The 18,190-nt window shown below is 43.1% G+C and overlaps 1 protein-coding gene across 3 annotated transcripts in view; it reads right to left on the bottom strand.

Moving 5' to 3' along the window:
• The window catches only part of CLEC16A (C-type lectin domain containing 16A), a 462,030-nt gene that overhangs the window by 258,943 nt on the left and 184,897 nt on the right, over nucleotides 1-18,190 (bottom strand). For all 3 annotated transcript variants that reach the window (XM_069210166.1, XM_069210165.1, XM_069210163.1), the window contains exons 16-17: nucleotides 9,992-10,042; nucleotides 4,824-4,952 (exon numbers count right to left, since the gene is read on the bottom strand). In XM_069210166.1, coding sequence (XP_069066267.1) covers nucleotides 4,824-4,952; nucleotides 9,992-10,042 — 180 coding nt within the window. The remainder of the gene's footprint in view (nucleotides 1-4,823; nucleotides 4,953-9,991; nucleotides 10,043-18,190) is intronic.

Raw genomic sequence — 18,190 nt, forward strand, 5'->3', positions numbered from 1 at the left:
GAGGAGATTCTTTTAGCTTGTGGCTCCATAGTTAAGCGTGGGTCAAGCAGAAAGCCGAGGCTTTTTACTTGTGTTATTGGAGGAGGCAGGCTGTTAAAAGCCTCAGATTACATAGCCAGAGGGGCGGTAGGGGCGCCATTACCTATAATCATTACCTCTGATTTGCTTTCATTAAATTTCAGTTTCGACAGGGTCATCCAGTCCCCAATATCTTTCATGCAGTCGGCCAGGTTGGCAGAGGGGGAGTCCCTACTACTAGAAAGGGAAACCACCAATTGCGTGTCATCAGATTAAGTGACCTTAGAGAGGTTATAAGGAGCGACTACTGTGGCCAAGGATGACAGATAGATGTTAAACAAGGTGGGGCTTAAAGATTAACCCTGCGGGACTCCACAAGATAGAGACCTGACGTCTTTTTAAAAGTATTTAATTGAAAATAGCAAAAAGTATATACTGTGTTTAAGCCTACTGAACCGTTTATCTGGGGATATTGCAAAAAAAATCTGAGTTGAACACATTGGTGCTGATTCAAAGCTCAACTAGCCTAGAGTTTTTTCAAGGCTTAAAAACAAGAAGCAAATATGCCTACATCCAATGAAATCTTGTTAACCATGAAAGTGAAAAATACAAAAAACTAACAATTGTGCTAGTGCTAAACATTGCAAGCTTTTGCAATATTATATCAGCATTATATACAATTCCTTACTCACTGTCATATCATTCACTCTATTTAGCTTACTGTCTAGAATAGATATATACAACATCAATCTTTGGTGTAGGTTCATAGATCATATCCTGGTAATCTGCAGAGAAAAGGTGACAAGAGCTGATAATTTTTTGCGAGTGGGTAAATGGGCTGAACCCACACCTATGAGTTTCTAAAAACATACTGGACAAGGAGCTCCAGTTCCTAGATCTTGCTATCAGGATCGAGATTGGGATACGTAAGACAAGGACTTTCAAGAAAAGTACAGATCGTAAGAGTCTAATCCGGTTTAACAGCCATTATCCTCAAGCCTTCAGGAACAACCTTCCGTTTGGTCAGTTCAGGATCAGGAGGAACTATTGTAACCTTAGAGACCTACAAGCAAAAGAACTGCCAGAAAGACTCCAAGAGAGAAAATATCCACATCACATCATTAACAAGGCTTGCAAAAGAGCCAGGAATAACAATAAGAAGCACTATTGGAAACCAAAAAACACACCACGACCAAAGAACTGACGTGTGTCACTACCTTTACCCCCCTTGCCTGATGCAATAAAAAAAGATTATTAACAAAAGGTGGAACATCATCAACAGCCCTCGATATGCTTTGACTGCCCAAAATGTGCTTTTAGGCGTACCAGGGATCTGAGAGATATATTGAGTCCTCGGGGAAAACCTCCTATGAATGAAGGAATATTACCTTATGTAATGGACCATTATCTGTGCGGTATATGTAATGACTGTAGACTAACCAAACCACAGAAGTACACTGAAATATCCAAGGGGAGGAAATGGTTCCCCAGGAAACATACAAACTTTAAAACAAGGATCTGGTATATCTGATCACGTGCCCCTGCAATTTGAAATACATAGGGGTGGCAACAAGAGCAGCAAAAACACGTATCAATGAACAAACAAGTAGCATCAGATGTAAGAGAGTAACAACGAAGGTGAGCACACACTCATCTTGAGGTCGGACACTCAGACAATGATTTGGAGTGGTATATATTCTGGAATATATGTTCAAATAAACATCAATACACAACCCTTTCTACTTGAAAAAGAGCAGAGATGGGTCTTCTGTTTGAACACCCATAAAGCCGGACTTAACAATGATATCCCATCGAGAAAATCACCTGTGCCAGAAGATGGTTACCTCGTAGATCCATCTGATCCCAGTTATTATAATACTTTCATCCTGTCTAGCAGATATACAGTAGGTCTATGCTGCTCTACCCACTTAATCAAGCACAAACTAGTTTTTCCAGGCGCATCAACCTAATAATGATCACACATGATATACTCCTGACACTATTATTCATGTCTACCTGTAACCTCCTCCCAACTGAGTCATAAATCGACCTTCATCCAACCATGAAACTGAGCGAGGAGGTCTGTTCTGTTGACACCAATAGCAGGCATCATTTTAGATGTAGTGATCCACTCTCAGTTACACACTATATTACTTAATTGAACCAGCCCTCCTGAGATTTAATTGAAAGCCTTTCAATATTGATTTATTTTTTATTAAATAGAGGTATTAAAAAAAATAAAAGTAAACAGAGCCCTTTTCATGCTTTGCACTGAACAAATACATTTTTAGCTGTGAACTTTGGAGCCACTATTAATCAAGTACATCATGGAGGGGTTATGCCTGGAAAGATAAGAGAGTGAGTTTCCAATTTCATGAGATTGCCCTTATAAAGGAACACAGTTTTAAAAGAATGAGTAAGCGTCCACTTAAATATTGCACCTGAAAGTGTCCTTGTAATTTTTTTTAAAAAAAACAGCCATGCAGCTGTGTATGTAATGAATAATGTGAATGCGTCATTCATGCGTCACAAGACCTGGAGATTTCTGTGTTGTTAGCTGCTTAAAAACAAGCTGCCCTGAACAGTTCCTCACCTTTGGGGCACCAATGACATGGTAGGTGCTGGAAGAGACCTTCATTAACGTGAAGTAAGTACATCGGTCTCACAGTGCCTCTACATTTACTTGCTGACAAAAACGGACTTCAACTGGCATCAGCGAACTCTGTCAGTTTTTTTTAATTAAGGTTCTGACAGCTACGGAAGGCTTCCATACAGGGCTCTACTCGAGTAGGGTGTGGGTGATCGATACCAGTGGTTCTCAACCTGTGGTCTGAGCACCACTGGGGGTCCGCGATGCCTCCTCAGGGGTCCGTGACTGCTTAGTTAATTTAATAATATTAACAGATTAGGTCCCCAGCTTCATTTTTTGGAGGAGGGTTCCAATAATGAGTCAGTAGGGGTCCCCGGATTCCAATACTGATAAAGTGGGGGTCCACAGAACTCAAAAGGTTGGGAACCACTGATCTATACTTATTAGTTTTGTGTGAGACTACATTATGATCCTGGCACTGAGTGCCTCCTAGTTTGTTTGTCTACATATACTTGTCTGTCTAAATATTTTACCATTAGTGTTGAATGCGTGTGTTTAATTAGAATGGCGGAATATTTTGACTATGAAATGCTGGTCATAACTTTAATTTTCTGTTTGAATTTCAGGCTGACAGAATAGGAACACACTGTATGGGTTAAGTATTAGTATATACCACAATACACAAAGAGTGATGGTATTTTAACTATCGGGCCATTATACTTGCACAGGATAGGGCCACTTTAAGGAGGATTTGGCAAAAATTCGGTCCTCAAGAATTGCCATTGAACTTTTTAGACGGTCTTGGGCAAAAAACAAGCCGACCTCAGAGGGGAATACAAGGATACATTATTTCCTTCACATCCTTTTATGTTTTAACTCTTAACAGAGTCCCTTCCAAATAAAGCAGTTGTAGGGATCCTAGTTAATTGTGTTATTTGCAAGCAACAATCTACATTTAATCCCAGAGATGTAACAATATTCCAGGGCTCAAATTACATAATTGGAAAAAAAGATCTCCTGGTAAGATCCCCTTTTAGGGCCCTGTTGAGCACTGCAGCACCGGCCCAATGAGGAGCTAGCCTGACGATGAAGCATGCCACCTCTGGGAGTGGGTGAAGGCCCTTGCCTCTTCCCCTACGGCCAATGACAGGTTAGATTATGCAATATTAATCAACATACTTTGACATAGGAACAGCACACTGTTTGTTTTTATCAGAAAACAAGATGATGTGAAACCCATGCAAAAACCATTCAATCAATTCTTAGTGGACTCAAGAATTAATTTTAAATTATTATGAATCACTCACAATGCCACCTGTGGCAAAGGTCCATGTAATCCACAAAATATGTGCCCCTCACAATGTTCCATCAGTCACATCAAAATGGATTAAAATAATTATTTTAATGGTTACAACACAGCGGATGATCACTGGAAGTTCAAGATTACAACGCCCTGACAATCTCAATCTCCTCAGTCAAACAAGCTTATCCTCAGAAAAAGAAAAAAAAAACATGAAAAGGGGGCTATTCAAAATTAATCTTCAACTAAGTATATTTGCAAAGTAGTGCCTGATGAATAGTGGGTATTTTTTTCCAATGTGATGAGTTATTGTCGTGAACTCTGTGGAGGTGAAAAAAATGTTAGGGATGCCACATCTATCTTAAAAGATTTTGTAACCCGTACATAATGCAATGCATCTGAATGGAAGTGTACCACACTTATATCAATATTCAAATGTTGAACCAAGTTCTTTTCCACTTTCGCTTTATTGGCTTGTAATAATAATATTGTCCAATCAATCTGTACTATATTTCAGACAAGTTAACCAGACAGGATTAGATGTGGATGCCCTCATTTGTTTAAAACATATGTAAGATCACCAATATAGATGTAAGCTACATGATGGAAGGCGCTCCCATTTCTGACTTAATGAGGTGCATCCTAAGACTATTCTAACATTCACCTACCAATTCTTTTCAGGTTTCACATTCATGTATTCCTCACACTCTGTACTGATAGCCAGCAGATATTTAACCGGCATATACTTGAAAAACATTATTACTTACTGTACAACTAATTTCATATTATTTATCTTAAGACAAAGAAAGATCAAACTAACAAAAATGGACACAAAGAAAATGATTTAAAGTTGATCACCAGCTTAATGTAATAGATAAGCAACATAACTGTACATGCTAATGAACATTTACTTACTCTGCGTGTTCTTTCAACATCCCCACAAGGCAACCGCTTCACAAAATCAATACCAGTTAAGGGAGTTCCAGTTGGAGGGAGCAAAATAGATGCATCCATCATCAAGTATTCCACATTCAAGGGCTTACTCTGTAATAACAAGACAGTCATTTTTTAAGAAAAGTCTACAATAACAAGACATTCATGTTTGGAAAAGAAAATTAAAGCTAAAGACTGATCAGTTACAACTTAATTCCAAATCCAAAGGTCTGAACCTGGGTCTCTTCAATTATTAAAATGAAAAGTTATCTTTGCAATACTACATTGTTGGTCTTTGCAATATTCTAGTTGTCAGGCTGGGACAAGCAGAAACTGATGTAACACTGTCCCAGAGCAGGGAAAACTCATTAGGCTGTGGAGCTTCATGTGGGTACTAAACAGCACGGCCTCAAAGTGACAATATGTTACTGGTATTCATGGTGCATTGTGCCCTGAATATCTTCCATATAGAAGGACGAGAAACATTAAAATAAAACTGAAATGAAGAGGCTGAAAGCCAAGGAATATGAAGCAGAAAAGGAGTATCTCAGGAGGAGGCTGGTTAGTATCTGGATACCCTTGTTCCCTATCCTTGGACGTAGAGTTGTCAAGATAAAGACAAGTCCCACTTCATTTTTTTTGTAGGTTTCTCTTTAATTTTGAGTTCAACTTACTGGAAGACTTTGATCCCAAAATGGACCTTTTGCAAGACCAGCACCAGGATTGGGACCAGGCCTGCTCCTGCAATCTGGAGTGGGACTGTTGTGAATTCTTCAAACTCCTCTGGCACTCATTGACATACAGCTTGTCCTCCCACACCCAGATCTTTTTAGGATGCATAAATGCACGCTTCCCACAAAACCTCTGAATCATGGCTCGAACCCACACAGCAGAGACGCACCTTGTGCGGGCTCAAGACTTGCATCTGTGTCCTACAGACATGGCATGGTTTGAAGACTGTCGTTTAAGAGGAGACATACTGGCCTAGCACATTGGTGTTTTCTTTCCCAGAAATCGCTGAAGGCCCAACAAAAGTAGGAGCAGAGCTCCAGATCACTGACAGAAGGTGTAGAAAGAAAAGAACAGACAACAGCGCTCCTGGAGTGGAGCTTATTTGCAGCTTTGTTCTATCATTTCCAGGGAGGTGCGTACCAGGCACAGAGATGCACAGCACCACATGGCAGCATGCAGGAAAACTGCTGGATCCAGGATCCAGTTGACTGCCTTGGAAATACTCTAAAGGTAATGAATCTGTGGTTAGAAATATCTATGCGAGAAGTATGTTTTGCGCTCAAGGAAAAAACAATTAGGTCAAAAAAAGTTCTTTAGGCACCTTAAGTCTGTAAAGAATAATGTTTACACAATACAGTCACAACAAAGTGTTGAATTGCAAATAAAGCTATATCAGATGCATATATGGGAGTGCATAATGCTAAGCATGTTAGCAACAGATTAAGAAAATAAGAAATACTAAGTTGCACCCAGAAGAAAATATGCAATATATAGAATAACTGAGGTCTTTGCACATTAGTCAGTAACCCAAGTCCCTCCATCCACTGGTCTCCCTTGGACTCCTCTATCCCACTTCCTGAAAGAGAACAAACACTTTCAAGGAAGGAGGTTGAAGTCAAGATTTTCAAAAACAGAAATCATATGGCAGGCCCCAAACTAAACCCTTTTATTATTCCCCAGCTGGAAAATGGACTTGTAGTGTTTCAAAAAGGAAGACTATACATGCCTATAACCAGGCCAAGGTAGTTTGAGGGCAAGGGGGAGTTGGCCACTACCTATGGACCAAGAGGGGGCACACATCAATATAGATCTGCTGTTAGACTTGAGTGTGAAAGCCGAAAAGTGGCTTTACCCAAGTCAGACGAACATCTCCCATCGGGCAAGCTGGGAGCACCTGGTTTACTTTTCCAAAACAGGATTATATTCAACATTTACTGAATGTGTAAGAGGCAAACCATTCCATCAGGATTCAAATACTTCAGAGCAGAGAACAACCTTTATAACTACTCACAAAGACTGATTAATAGATTATCTACTCCCCTGTTATTTGTGACTGGTTAAAGAGGAAATGAGATCACTGGCAATAACAATTGAGGAGAATCAAACGATTTCCAAAACTCTATGTGTCCTAATCTCATAAGTGTAATTTTCAGCTACATTTCTAACATTTCTAACTAGCAAAAATAGCTCTTCCCTTAAATATATGACCACAAGCCAAGTTCTTAAGATGTTTTGGAAAATAGGAAAATGTGGAAATGATCATAAACTCTTCATTGGCAATAATATTTATGAGCAGGTAGTGGCTTGCATAGCAAATTTGAGAAAGTACTTTGGATACAGCAAATCCTTCCCTACCTTTGCTGGGTCTTGGATGATGGAAGACGAATCAGGAAAACTGTTTTTCTAATTAGCTTTCTAATATTTCATTTAACTCATTTTGCTTGACTCTGGGGCAGCAATTAAGTCAGCTCTTATTCTATTAAAAAACAGAGAGCTTTCTTTTTATCAGTTAGACAGAGTGTGTGTGTATGTGTTTGGACAGCAGATTTTACTTCCCGTACAGCATTAACAGATACCTTGTTCCCCTTTTGCCACTGACTTAAAGTCTGATTATCTGAACGTGGACCTTGGTCCATCACCCTCCATCTCTAGTCACTAAACAAAAGCGTGTTGTGGGGTACTTGGTTTTGAGCATTTGACATGCCAGTCTTCTTCAAGTGAACAATCTCAGCATAAAATTCATTAAAGACATAAGCCTGTCTTGTGGGTCCATCCGAATTCTTAGTAGTTTTAAGATTTGCAATGGATGTGTATCAAAGTTTCATACAATAAAGCTGATGCCCCTTGGAACTACCACATGTGCAGGTAGTACAAAAGTAAGGATAATATGAACTTGAGGGAGTGCATTTGACACAAGTGGCATCCATAAAAGTCTACATAAAACAATTTGGTTTAATGGGCATGTAGGGTTTGTGCTTCGTGCTATTTGAGGCTTAACAATACAGTGTATGGATTGGTGATGGAGCTAATTTTACGTTTAAACTATAGTTAGAATTATCTGTCTCACTGTTTATTGAGAACTTTCCGAGAAGCAGGGATGGGAGGTGAAAGGCCAGGGAAGAGTTGCTTACTAGAGTTGAAAAGATGGGAACACCTGATGAGTTAGTCAAATAATAAGTATATAAATCAATCTAATTTGTTTTCCTGAATGAAATTATTAAGCTATGACAGAGGAGTAGGTAATACCATTGAGGTAATCTTTCTAGATTATTTGTTACAAACAGAGTCACCCGTGACTATGTTAGAGATCTTATAACTTACTATTAATATTGGCAGTACTTACTAGCAGACAATAAGTGGATTACTTTATTTCTAGTTGGGCGATTTTCATAATTTGTTTCTTGGCAGCTCCTGGTATTGTAACACACTAACAGAATTTGGTAAATGACAGCCAAAATTTAACAAATAAAAACTAAAAAAACTAGAGGCTGAGTTGGGTCTTAGGCCAAATAAGCAACATAGCGATACAGTAAGACTTTCAGCATGTGATATGAAAATAATAAAATACAGGAGGGAAGTACTGAACTCCATTTTGTCCAGATAAAAGGACTCATCTGAGTGACAGATACCCTGTCCGCTATATTATGATTTCCATAGGCTATCATGAAATGGTAATACAGTGGATAGGATATCCGTCAATTTTGCGACTGAGTATCCCCATCTGCCAAACTCCAATTCAGGCCCTTAGTGTCTTAGGAATGATAGACACCGTATGCAGCTTTGGCACTTAAGGGTTTCCGACACATGTTAAGAGTTCTCTTGAAAAGTTTCAAAATTGGTATTGTTTGCAGGAGTTTCACCACAGTCAGAATAAACAGACAGCTGCACAGTGGTCACAATGCTTGGGTGCAGGCACTGTCCTCTTCATCTGAGAGAAAGCAAGTGATTCTCATTTCTGACACAGTTTACTTCTATGTTTCAAATCTTTGTCTATCAAGTTATTCACTTTGAAAGTTCCACGTCCTTCACAACTACTGGAAAAATTGTCAGAATCAAGAAAGCACATATCTGCCATTCACTGTCTTTGTACCGTGCAGCTCCAGTGCTTGAAATTTCTAATCACAGGGTTTCCTGCGCACTAGGCGAACAATAAAGGAACCTGTGGGAAAGGTGTATAATCATGTAAATGGTTGGTGGACTAATATCTAAATAAATATCCGTACAGTGTGCAAAGACGTTATACGAAATATCAGGTACAACCTGAAAAACAATAGTCTACAGGTAAATAGCAAAATAAAATAGAAGCCCAACATTTCAGATGACCTGTGTAAAAAAGAGTAAGCTCAATAACAATTCAGAAGAGGCTGCAGTGATTAACTATCCTTTTTTTCTGAAGCACATAATAACGGGCATGCCAAATAGAGAATAAATGTACATTGCTGTTTTTAGGCTAACTAAGGCAGCTGGATGTTTGCTCCCTAATGATACCAAATATGGTGTACTAATAAAGTACTATGGAACACTCTCGTGATCAGAGGCAACGGTGTTTCAGCAGCAATGCTATGGACCGCACACCTTAAGTATGCTACATTAACAAGTGCCCCCTGACATGGAAAAATTGGTGAGAGTCAGATTAGACAGTTTAAAAAGCTAAATTACTCCGCCAGAAGCGGACAACTCTAAAACATCCTTCACCACCAGGAAGGAAGGAGCGTTTTTATTTGTAAACATTGCATGTTAAGGTCTAGAGATGGTTCATTCCTTAGAGATAGCCTTACAGTGTCATTAACAGATTAATTGATTGTATTTTTCTGAAGAGCTCTGGGCCAGTGATAAAATGTTATGAAAAGTTCTATACAAGTATTTTACTCTTACAAGAAAGCGTCACGTTCTGTGGTCATCCTTGCAATAGGCATAACTTTACCACTTCAAAGTTTGGCGATATCTTGGACGTTCTAGATACCAATTCTGTAAACTACGTTATAGTGGCATAAATTCAGCATACACACAGCAAATATGTTGTTGCTACAAACGTTATTATTCTTACTGCTTGTTCTGCAAGTTTTACTGCAACATTTTGTTTTCAGTGGCTTAAGGAATTTTCAAACATTTTTTCCAATACTTGCTTATATACTTACCATCATACTTCGATACTCGTCTTCAAACATATCAAGGAATATTTCGTCACCCTAAAATGAAACAAGGCAAAACACAAACTTTGAGGACATTCTTAAAACACAAATTCTAACACACTAATAATTCTCATAAACTACCTGATTTCCTTCGTCACGTTTTCCGAAAACATAAAAGAAAAAAGTAACGCAGCAGCTTCCTTTTCCATATCAAAATTTCTTACAAATCTTCTGCATCCAGAAATGAGCAAAGCGAAAAGTGTATTTGTGTAACCTGAAGCTAGACAAAACAGGCTCTCTTTTTTGCTCAAGTTAGGATTTCAAACTTGCATTTTGTGTGTACCTATATGCAATGTGATGCCAACTATATGTCACTGCTATCCTCTCCGCAGTGCATAATAACCAGGAGGGGGGCTGGTAGAAATAGGGTCTCTAGTTGGCAGTGGTTTGCACCTTGTCCAAGTAGGGACCCTCACTTTAGTCAAGGTAAGGGAGCCACACAGCTATGATACCCCTTCTCATCTTTGCACCTCTTGCTTTATGCAGTCTCTGACATGGTCAGGCTGCCTATATTTTTTACTTTTGACAGGCAAGCTGTCTCCAGTATCTATAGTGTGCTCACACCAAGAAGTGGTACCTGGCACAGTAGAGAAGAGTTCAGAAAACTGACCCAGGAGATTTATGCAATGGTCTTTTTGCTCAGCAGTAAGACAATCAGCCAAAACTACACCTTCCACAAGAGCATCTTGTTCTGTGGAAGAGAAGAGATCAGGTAGAGGATCACTGTCTTCTTCCTGTCCCTCATCAGTTGCCATGAGCAGGGTGAGATCAGCCCTGTCATAGTAGGGTTTAAGGCGATTGACATGGAGCACCCTAAGGGGACTCCTGGCAGTGCCTAAGTCAACTAAGTAGGTGACTTCACCCTTTTTCTCAACAATTGTGTGGGGTCCATGCCATTTATCTTGGAGTGCTCTTGGGGCCACAGGCTCCAAGACCCACACTTTCTGCCCTGGTTTGTACTGAACCAAAACAGCCTTCTGGTCATGCCATTGCTTTTGGAGCTCTTGGCTGGCCTGAAGGTTTTTACTGGCCTTTTTCATGTACTCAGCCATCGTTGATCTGAGGCCAAGTATATAATCCACAATATCTTGCTTTGTAGCTTTTAAAGGTTGTTCCCAACCCTCCTTGACAAGTGTAAGTGGACCCCTAACAGGGTGTCCAAAGAGGAGTTCAAAGGGGCTGAAGCCCACTCCTTTCTGGGGTACCTCCCTGTAGGCAAAAAGGAGGCGTGGTAAAAGGATATCCCATCTCCTGCGGAGTTTTTCAGGGAGTCCCATAATCATGCCTTTGAGAGTTTTGTTAAATCTCTCCACCAGTCCATTTGTTTGTGGATGATAGGGTGTAGTGAACTTGTAAGTCACACCACACTCCTTCCACATGGCCTTTAAGTAAGCAGACATGAAATTGCTTCCTCTGTCTGATACTACTTCCTTTGGGAAGCCCACCCTAGAAAATATTCCCAGGAGGGCCTTTGCCACTGCAGGAGCTGTAGTGGTCCTTAAAGGAATTGCTTCAGGATATCTTGTGGCATGGTCCACTACCACCAAGATAAACCTATTGCCTGAAGCAGTAGGAGGGTCAAGGGGGCCAACTATGTCAACCCCTACCCTTTCAAAGGGAACCCCAACCACAGGCAGTGGAATAAGGGGTGCCTTTGGGGTGCCACCTGTCTTGCCACTGGCTTGACAGGTTTCACAGGACTTACAAAACTCTTTTGTGTCCTCAGACATTCTAGGCCAATGAAACAAGGGAACAAGCCTGTCCCAAGTTTTCATTTGTCCCAGATGTCCAGCTAGGGGAATGTCGTGGGCTAGAGTTAGGAGGAACTTTCTGTACTCCTGAGGAATCACTAACCTCCTGGCAGTTCCAGGTTTAGGATCCCTTGCTTCAGTGTACAAGAGGTTGTCCTCCCAGTAAACTCTGTGAGAGTCACTGACATCCCCATTAGCTTGTTTGACAGCTTGCTGTCTTAGACCCTCTAGTGTGACAGGTTTGCTGTGCCACACTCAGCTCCTCCCTGGCAGGCCCCCCTTCACCCAAAAGCTCAGCAGTGTCTGCTTCCAGCTCCTCTGGTGTAGGTTCTGCACAGGGTGGAAATTCTTCTTCCTCAGAATTAGAATCCACTGTAGAGGGAGGGATAGTAGGAAGTGCTTTACTTCTACTAGCCCTAGCTTTAGGGAGCACTTGGTCCATTGTTCCAGGATCCAAGTTTCCCTGTTCTTTTTGCTTTTTGGCCTGAGCCCTGGTTAAAGCAAAAATATGCCCTGGGATGCCCAGCATTGCTGCATGGGCCTCCAACTCCACATCTGACCAAGCTGATGTCTCCAAATAATTTCCTAGTAGACAGTCTACAGGTAAATCTGTGGCTACCACAACTTTCTTTCGACCAGTAACCCCCCCCCAGTTGAGATTTACAACAGCCATGGGGTGGCTAAGTGTGTTGTTGTGAGCATCGGTTACTTGGTACTGGTGACCAAGTAGGTGTTGTTCAGGGTGGACCAGTTTCTCTATGACCATAGTCACACTGGCACCAGTGTCCCTGTAGGCCTGAACCTCAACACCATTTATAAGGGGTAGCTGCTTGTACTTATCCATATAAAGGGGACAAGCAACTAAGGTGGCTAAATCAATAGCCCCCTCAGAGCCTCTGTGGTCTCCCTAACAAGACCAACCCCAACTAAGTTACCAAAAGTGAGCCCAGCTACTCCCTTGGATTGGCTATTAGTAGGTTTGCTCCCACCACCACTGCTATTAGTAGGGACACTAGGTGTAGCAGTAGGGGTTGTAGTGGTAGGAGGCTTGGTGCTTTTCTTTGGATAACTGGGATCTGTTGTCCAATGGCCTTTTATTTTACATAAATAGCACCATGGTTTCTTTTCTTTGTTTTGATTAGAAGAGGATTTGGGCCCACCACCCCCACCAGAGTGTTTTTGTGGGCCTGATGAAGACTCATTTTTAGATTTGTCCCCACCCTTGTCAGAAGACTTACCATCCTTCTTCTTGTTGCCATCTTTGTCACCCCCTGTATGAACTTTTCTGTTCACCCTTGTTCTGTCCCATTTGTCTGCCTTCTTTCCCAATTCTTGGGGAGAGGTCAGATCAGAGTCCACCAGGTACTGGTGCAACAAATCAGACACACAATTATTAAGAATATGCTCTCTCAGGATCAGGTTATACAGGCTGTCATAATCAGTAACTTTACTGCCATGTAACCACCCCTCCAAGGCCTTCACTGAATGGTCAATGAAATCAACCCAGTCTTGTGAAGACTCCTTTTTGGTCTCTCTGAACTTTATCCTGTATTGTTCAGTGGTTAAGCCATAACCATCCAGGAGTGCATTCTTAAGAACTTTGTAATCATTGGCTTCACTTTCTTTCACAGTAAGGAGCCTATCCCTACCTTTTCCACTAAATGATAGCCATAGGATAGCAGCCCACTGCCTTTGAGGGACATCCTGTACAGCACAGGCCCTCTCAAGTGCAGCAAACCACTTGTTAATGTCATCCCCCTCCTTATAAGGGGGAACTATCTTATGCAGATTCCTGGAATCATGCTCTTTTGCAGGATGACTATGGGGAATACTGCTGCTGCCACCATGGGTTTCTAAACCCAACTTCTGTCTTTCCTTCTCTACTTCTAAGGTCTGTCTATCCAAATCCAGCTGTTGCTTCTTGAGCTTCAGTCTGGTTTGTTCCACTCTCAATCTATTGAGCTCCCTTCTGTCATCAGGGTGGGTGGGAGGGACATGCCTTGAAACAGAAGTATGATGAGAATGGACAGAAGGAGACCTGTCCCTTACAGAAGGCACCCTAACAGCTTGGTTAACAGAAACATCACTTCTACTGAGGTGAGAATGAATGCTCTTGCTATGATGTGAGACAACACTATCTGTATGGTGTGACTCAACCTCAGTACCAACTATGCTAGACTGTCTAGTAATGGGCAGGCTATGAAGTTTCTTTCCTGAATCTTTTCCTAGGGGGGTCCCTGGATCAGATTGGGAACCATTAGCTACTTTTTCAACAGATGGGGCCCTTTTGGCCTTATCTTGTTCTCTAAGCATGTTAAGCAATAATTCCAAGGAAGGATTCTTTCCTACACTCAAACCTCTTTCTATACAGAGACTCCTTGCTCCTTTCCAGCTAAGGTGGTCATATGCAAGTTTGGATAGATCAACATTTTGGCCTGTGCCAGACATTTTTAGAAAGAGTTTAAGTGATAGAAAAAGAGAAAAAAGTTCAGAACTTTTAGAAAGACAGAAAAAAAACTTTTTAAACTTTTAAGACCTTTTAGAAAGTTTAGAGGTACTTTTCAGCACTTTAGAAAAGAGAGAAAAGAAATGCAAAACTTTTTGGTTAGGTGTACATACACTGAACTTGTTTTGTATATTTTTCTCTTATGAAAAGTACAATGACAAAAGTGGTAAGTAGTCTCAAAGCACTTATCCCACCGCTGCACAATGTATAGTTACAATAGGACGCAAAGGAGACACATAGGGATAGGGGCAACACAACCCATATACTCCAAAAGTGGAATGAGAACCACGAATGGACCCCAAACCTATGTGACCTTGTAGAGGGTCGCTGGGACTATTAGAAAATAGTAAGGGTTAGAAAAATAGCCCACCCCAAGACCCTGAAAAGTGAGTGCAAAGTGCACTAAAGTTCCCCAAAGGACATAGAAGTCGTGATAGGGGAATTCTGCAGGAAAGACACAAATCAGCAATGCAACAACAATGGATTTCCAGTCGAGGGTACCTGTGGAACAAGGGGACCAAGTCCAAAAGTCACAAGCAAGTCGGAGATGGGCAGATGCCCAGGAAATGCCAGCTGTGGGTGCAAAGAAGCTGCTACTGGACAGTAGAAGCTGGAGATTCTGCAGGAACGACAAGGGCTAGGAACTTCCGCTTTGGAGGACAGATTCCCCACGCCGTGGAGAGTCGTGCAGAAGTATTTTCCTGAAGAAAGACCGCCAACAAGCCTTGCTAGCTGCAAATCGTGCGGTTAGGGTTTTTGGGTGCTGCTGTGGCCCAGGAGGGACCAGGATGTCGCCAATTGCGTCTGGGGACAGAGGGGGCGGGCGTCGAGCAAGACAAGGAGCCCTCTCAGCAGCAGGCAGCACCCGCAGAAGTGCCAGAAACAGGCACTACGAGGATGCTTGAAACGGTGCTCACCCGAAGTCGCACAAAGGAGTCCCACGTCGCCGGAGGACAACTTAGGAGGTCGTGCAATGCAGGTTAGAGTGCCGTGGACCCAGGCTGGACTGTGCACAAAGGATTTCCGCCGGAAGTGCACGGAGGCCGGAGTAGCTGCAAAAGTCGCGGTTCCCAGCAATGCAGTCTGGCGAGGGGAGGCAAGGACTTACCTCCACCAAACTTGGACTGTAGAGTCACTGGACTGTGGGAGTCACTTGGACAGAGTTGCTGGATTCAAGGACCTCGCTCGTCGTGCTGAGAGGAAACCCAAGGTACCGGTGATGCAGTTCTTTAGTGCCTGCGGTTGCAGGGGGACGATTCAGTCGACCCACGGGAGATTTCTTCGGAGCTTCTAGTGCAGAGAGGAGGCAGACTACCCCCACAGCAGGCACCACCAGGAAAGCAGTCGAGGAGGCGGCAGGATCAGCGTTACAGAGTTGCAGTAGTCGTCTTCGCTACTTTGTTGCAGTTTTGCAGGCTTCCAGCGCGGTCAGCAGTCGATTCCTTGGCAGAAGGTGAAGAGAGAGATGCAGAGGAACTCGGATGAGCTCTTGCATTCATTATCTAAGGAATCCCAAGAGACAGAGACCCTAAATAGCCAGAAAAGAGGGTTTGGCTACCTAGGAGAGAGGATAGGCTAGCAACACCTGAAGGAGCCTATCAGAAGGAGTCTCTGACGTCACCTGATGGCATTGGCCACTCAGAGCAGTCCAGTGTGCCAGCAGCACCTCTGTTTCCAAGATGGCAGAGGTCTGGAGCACACTCGAGGAGCTCTGGGCACCTCCCAGGGGAGGTACAGGTCAGGGGAGTGGTCACTCCCCTTTCCTTTGTCCAGTTTCGCGCCAGAGCAGGGCTAAGGGGTCCCTGAACCGGTGTAGACTGGCTTATGCAGAAATGGGCACCATGTGTGCCCATGAAAGCATTTCCAGAGCCTGGGGGAGGCTACTCCTCCCCTGCCTTCACACCATTTTCCAAAGGGAGAGGGTGTAATACCCTCTCTCAGAGGAAGTCCTTTGTTCTGCCATCCTGGGCCAGGCCTGGCTGGACCCCAGGAGGGCAGAAGCCTGTCTGAGGGGTTGGCAGCAGCAGCAGCTGCAGTGAAACCCCGGGAAAGGCAGTTTGGCAGTACCAGGGTCTGTGCTACAGACCACTGGGATCATGGGATTGTGCCAACTATGCCAGGATGGTATAGAGGGGGCAATTCCATGATCATAGACATGTTACATGGCCATATTCGGAGTTACCATTGTGAAGCTACATATAGGTAGTGACCTATATGTAGTGCACGCGTGTACTGGTGTCCCCGCACTCACAAAGTCCGGGGAATTGGCCCTGAACAATGTGGGGGCACCTTGGCTAGTGCCAGGGTGCCCTCACACTAAGTAACTTAGCACCCAACCTTTACCAGGTAAAGGTTAGACATATAGGTGACTTATAAGTTACTTAAGTGCAGTGTAAAATGGCTGTGAAATAACGTGGACGTTATTTCACTCAAGCTGCTGTGGCAGGCCTGTGTAAGAATTGTCAGAGCTCCCTATGGGTGGCAAAAGAAATGCTGCAGCCCATAGGGATCTCATGGAACCCCAATACCCTGGGTACCTCAGTACCATATACTAGGGAATTATAAGGGTGTTCCAGTAAGCCAATGTAAATTGGTAAAATTGGTCACTAGCCTGTTAGTGACAATTTGAAAGAAATGAGAGAGCATAACCACTGAGGTTCTGATTAGCAGAGCCTCAGTGAGACAGTTAGTCATAACACAGGTAACACATTCAGGCACACTTATGAGCACTGGGGCCCTGGGTGGCAGGGTCCCAGTGACACATACAACTAAAACAACATATATACAGTGAAAAATGGGGGTAACATGCCAGGCAAGATGGTACTTTCCTACAGATGCCAACTATATGTCACTGCTATCCTCTCCGCAGTGCATAATAACCAGGAGGGGGGCTGGTAGAAATAGGGTCTCTAGTTGGCAGTGGTTTGCACCTTGTCCAAGTAGGGACCCTGACTTTAGTCAAGGTAAGGGAGCCACACAGCTACGATACCCCTTCTCATCCTCTTGGTAGCTTGGCACGAGCAGTCAGGCTTATCTCAGAGGCAACGTGTAATGCATTTCTACATACACACAGTAACACAGTGAAAACAACACAAAAGTACCCAACACCAGTTTAGAAAAATAGGTAATATTTATCTGAGTAAAACAAGACCAAAATGACAAAATCCAACATAGACAAGTAAAGATACAAATTTTCAAAGAATAAATCTTAGTATAGCATGTAGAGACATAAAAGCTCCAAAAGGCGCTCTCACGACATCTTGATAGGGTCGTTCCCAACAGTCTGACGTCATTCGTGAGGGAGTGCAAGCCAGTCAAAGAGTTGCATGGATCCCAGGTACAGTAACTTGGAAGATGAGGAATCAAAGACATTGTGCGGAGTCAGGGGGGAGGGTGTTAGGGGGGAGGGGGTGTCACTGAAGCCTGTGCATCATTGGTTTCTTACTGCTACCGGGGTGGTGAGGCGCCGGTTCCTTACTGCTAGGCAAGGGAGGTGAGGCGTTGGTTCCTTACGGTCGCAGGGGAGGTGATGCAACGTTAGTGGCGAGGTGGTTCCTAACAATCCGGCAGGGTCAATGAATCCAGCAGGTCAAGAAGCGAGGCGTCGACTTTGCGGTGTCACGATCAGACCACGGGGCCACAGGTGGTGTGGTGGAGTCGGGTGTCATGGACGTCGGTGACACAACACTCAGGACTCATGCTGTGGCAGGACTTCAGGGGCGCTGTGGTGGCATCGGGCCTGCAGCGTTGGCCACGGTCGTTGCAATCAGCAGGGACCAGGGTTCTGATGCAGGCAGGGCACTGAGTTGGACAGCAGTGCCAGTTCCAAAGTCGCTCTGGAGTCAATGTGCTTGGTCTTCTTGTTTTCACCAGAACTCACTCCCAAGG

Source organism: Pleurodeles waltl, chromosome 10, assembly GCF_031143425.1.
Source record: "Pleurodeles waltl isolate 20211129_DDA chromosome 10, aPleWal1.hap1.20221129, whole genome shotgun sequence".
Taxonomy (NCBI): domain Eukaryota; kingdom Metazoa; phylum Chordata; class Amphibia; order Caudata; family Salamandridae; genus Pleurodeles; species Pleurodeles waltl.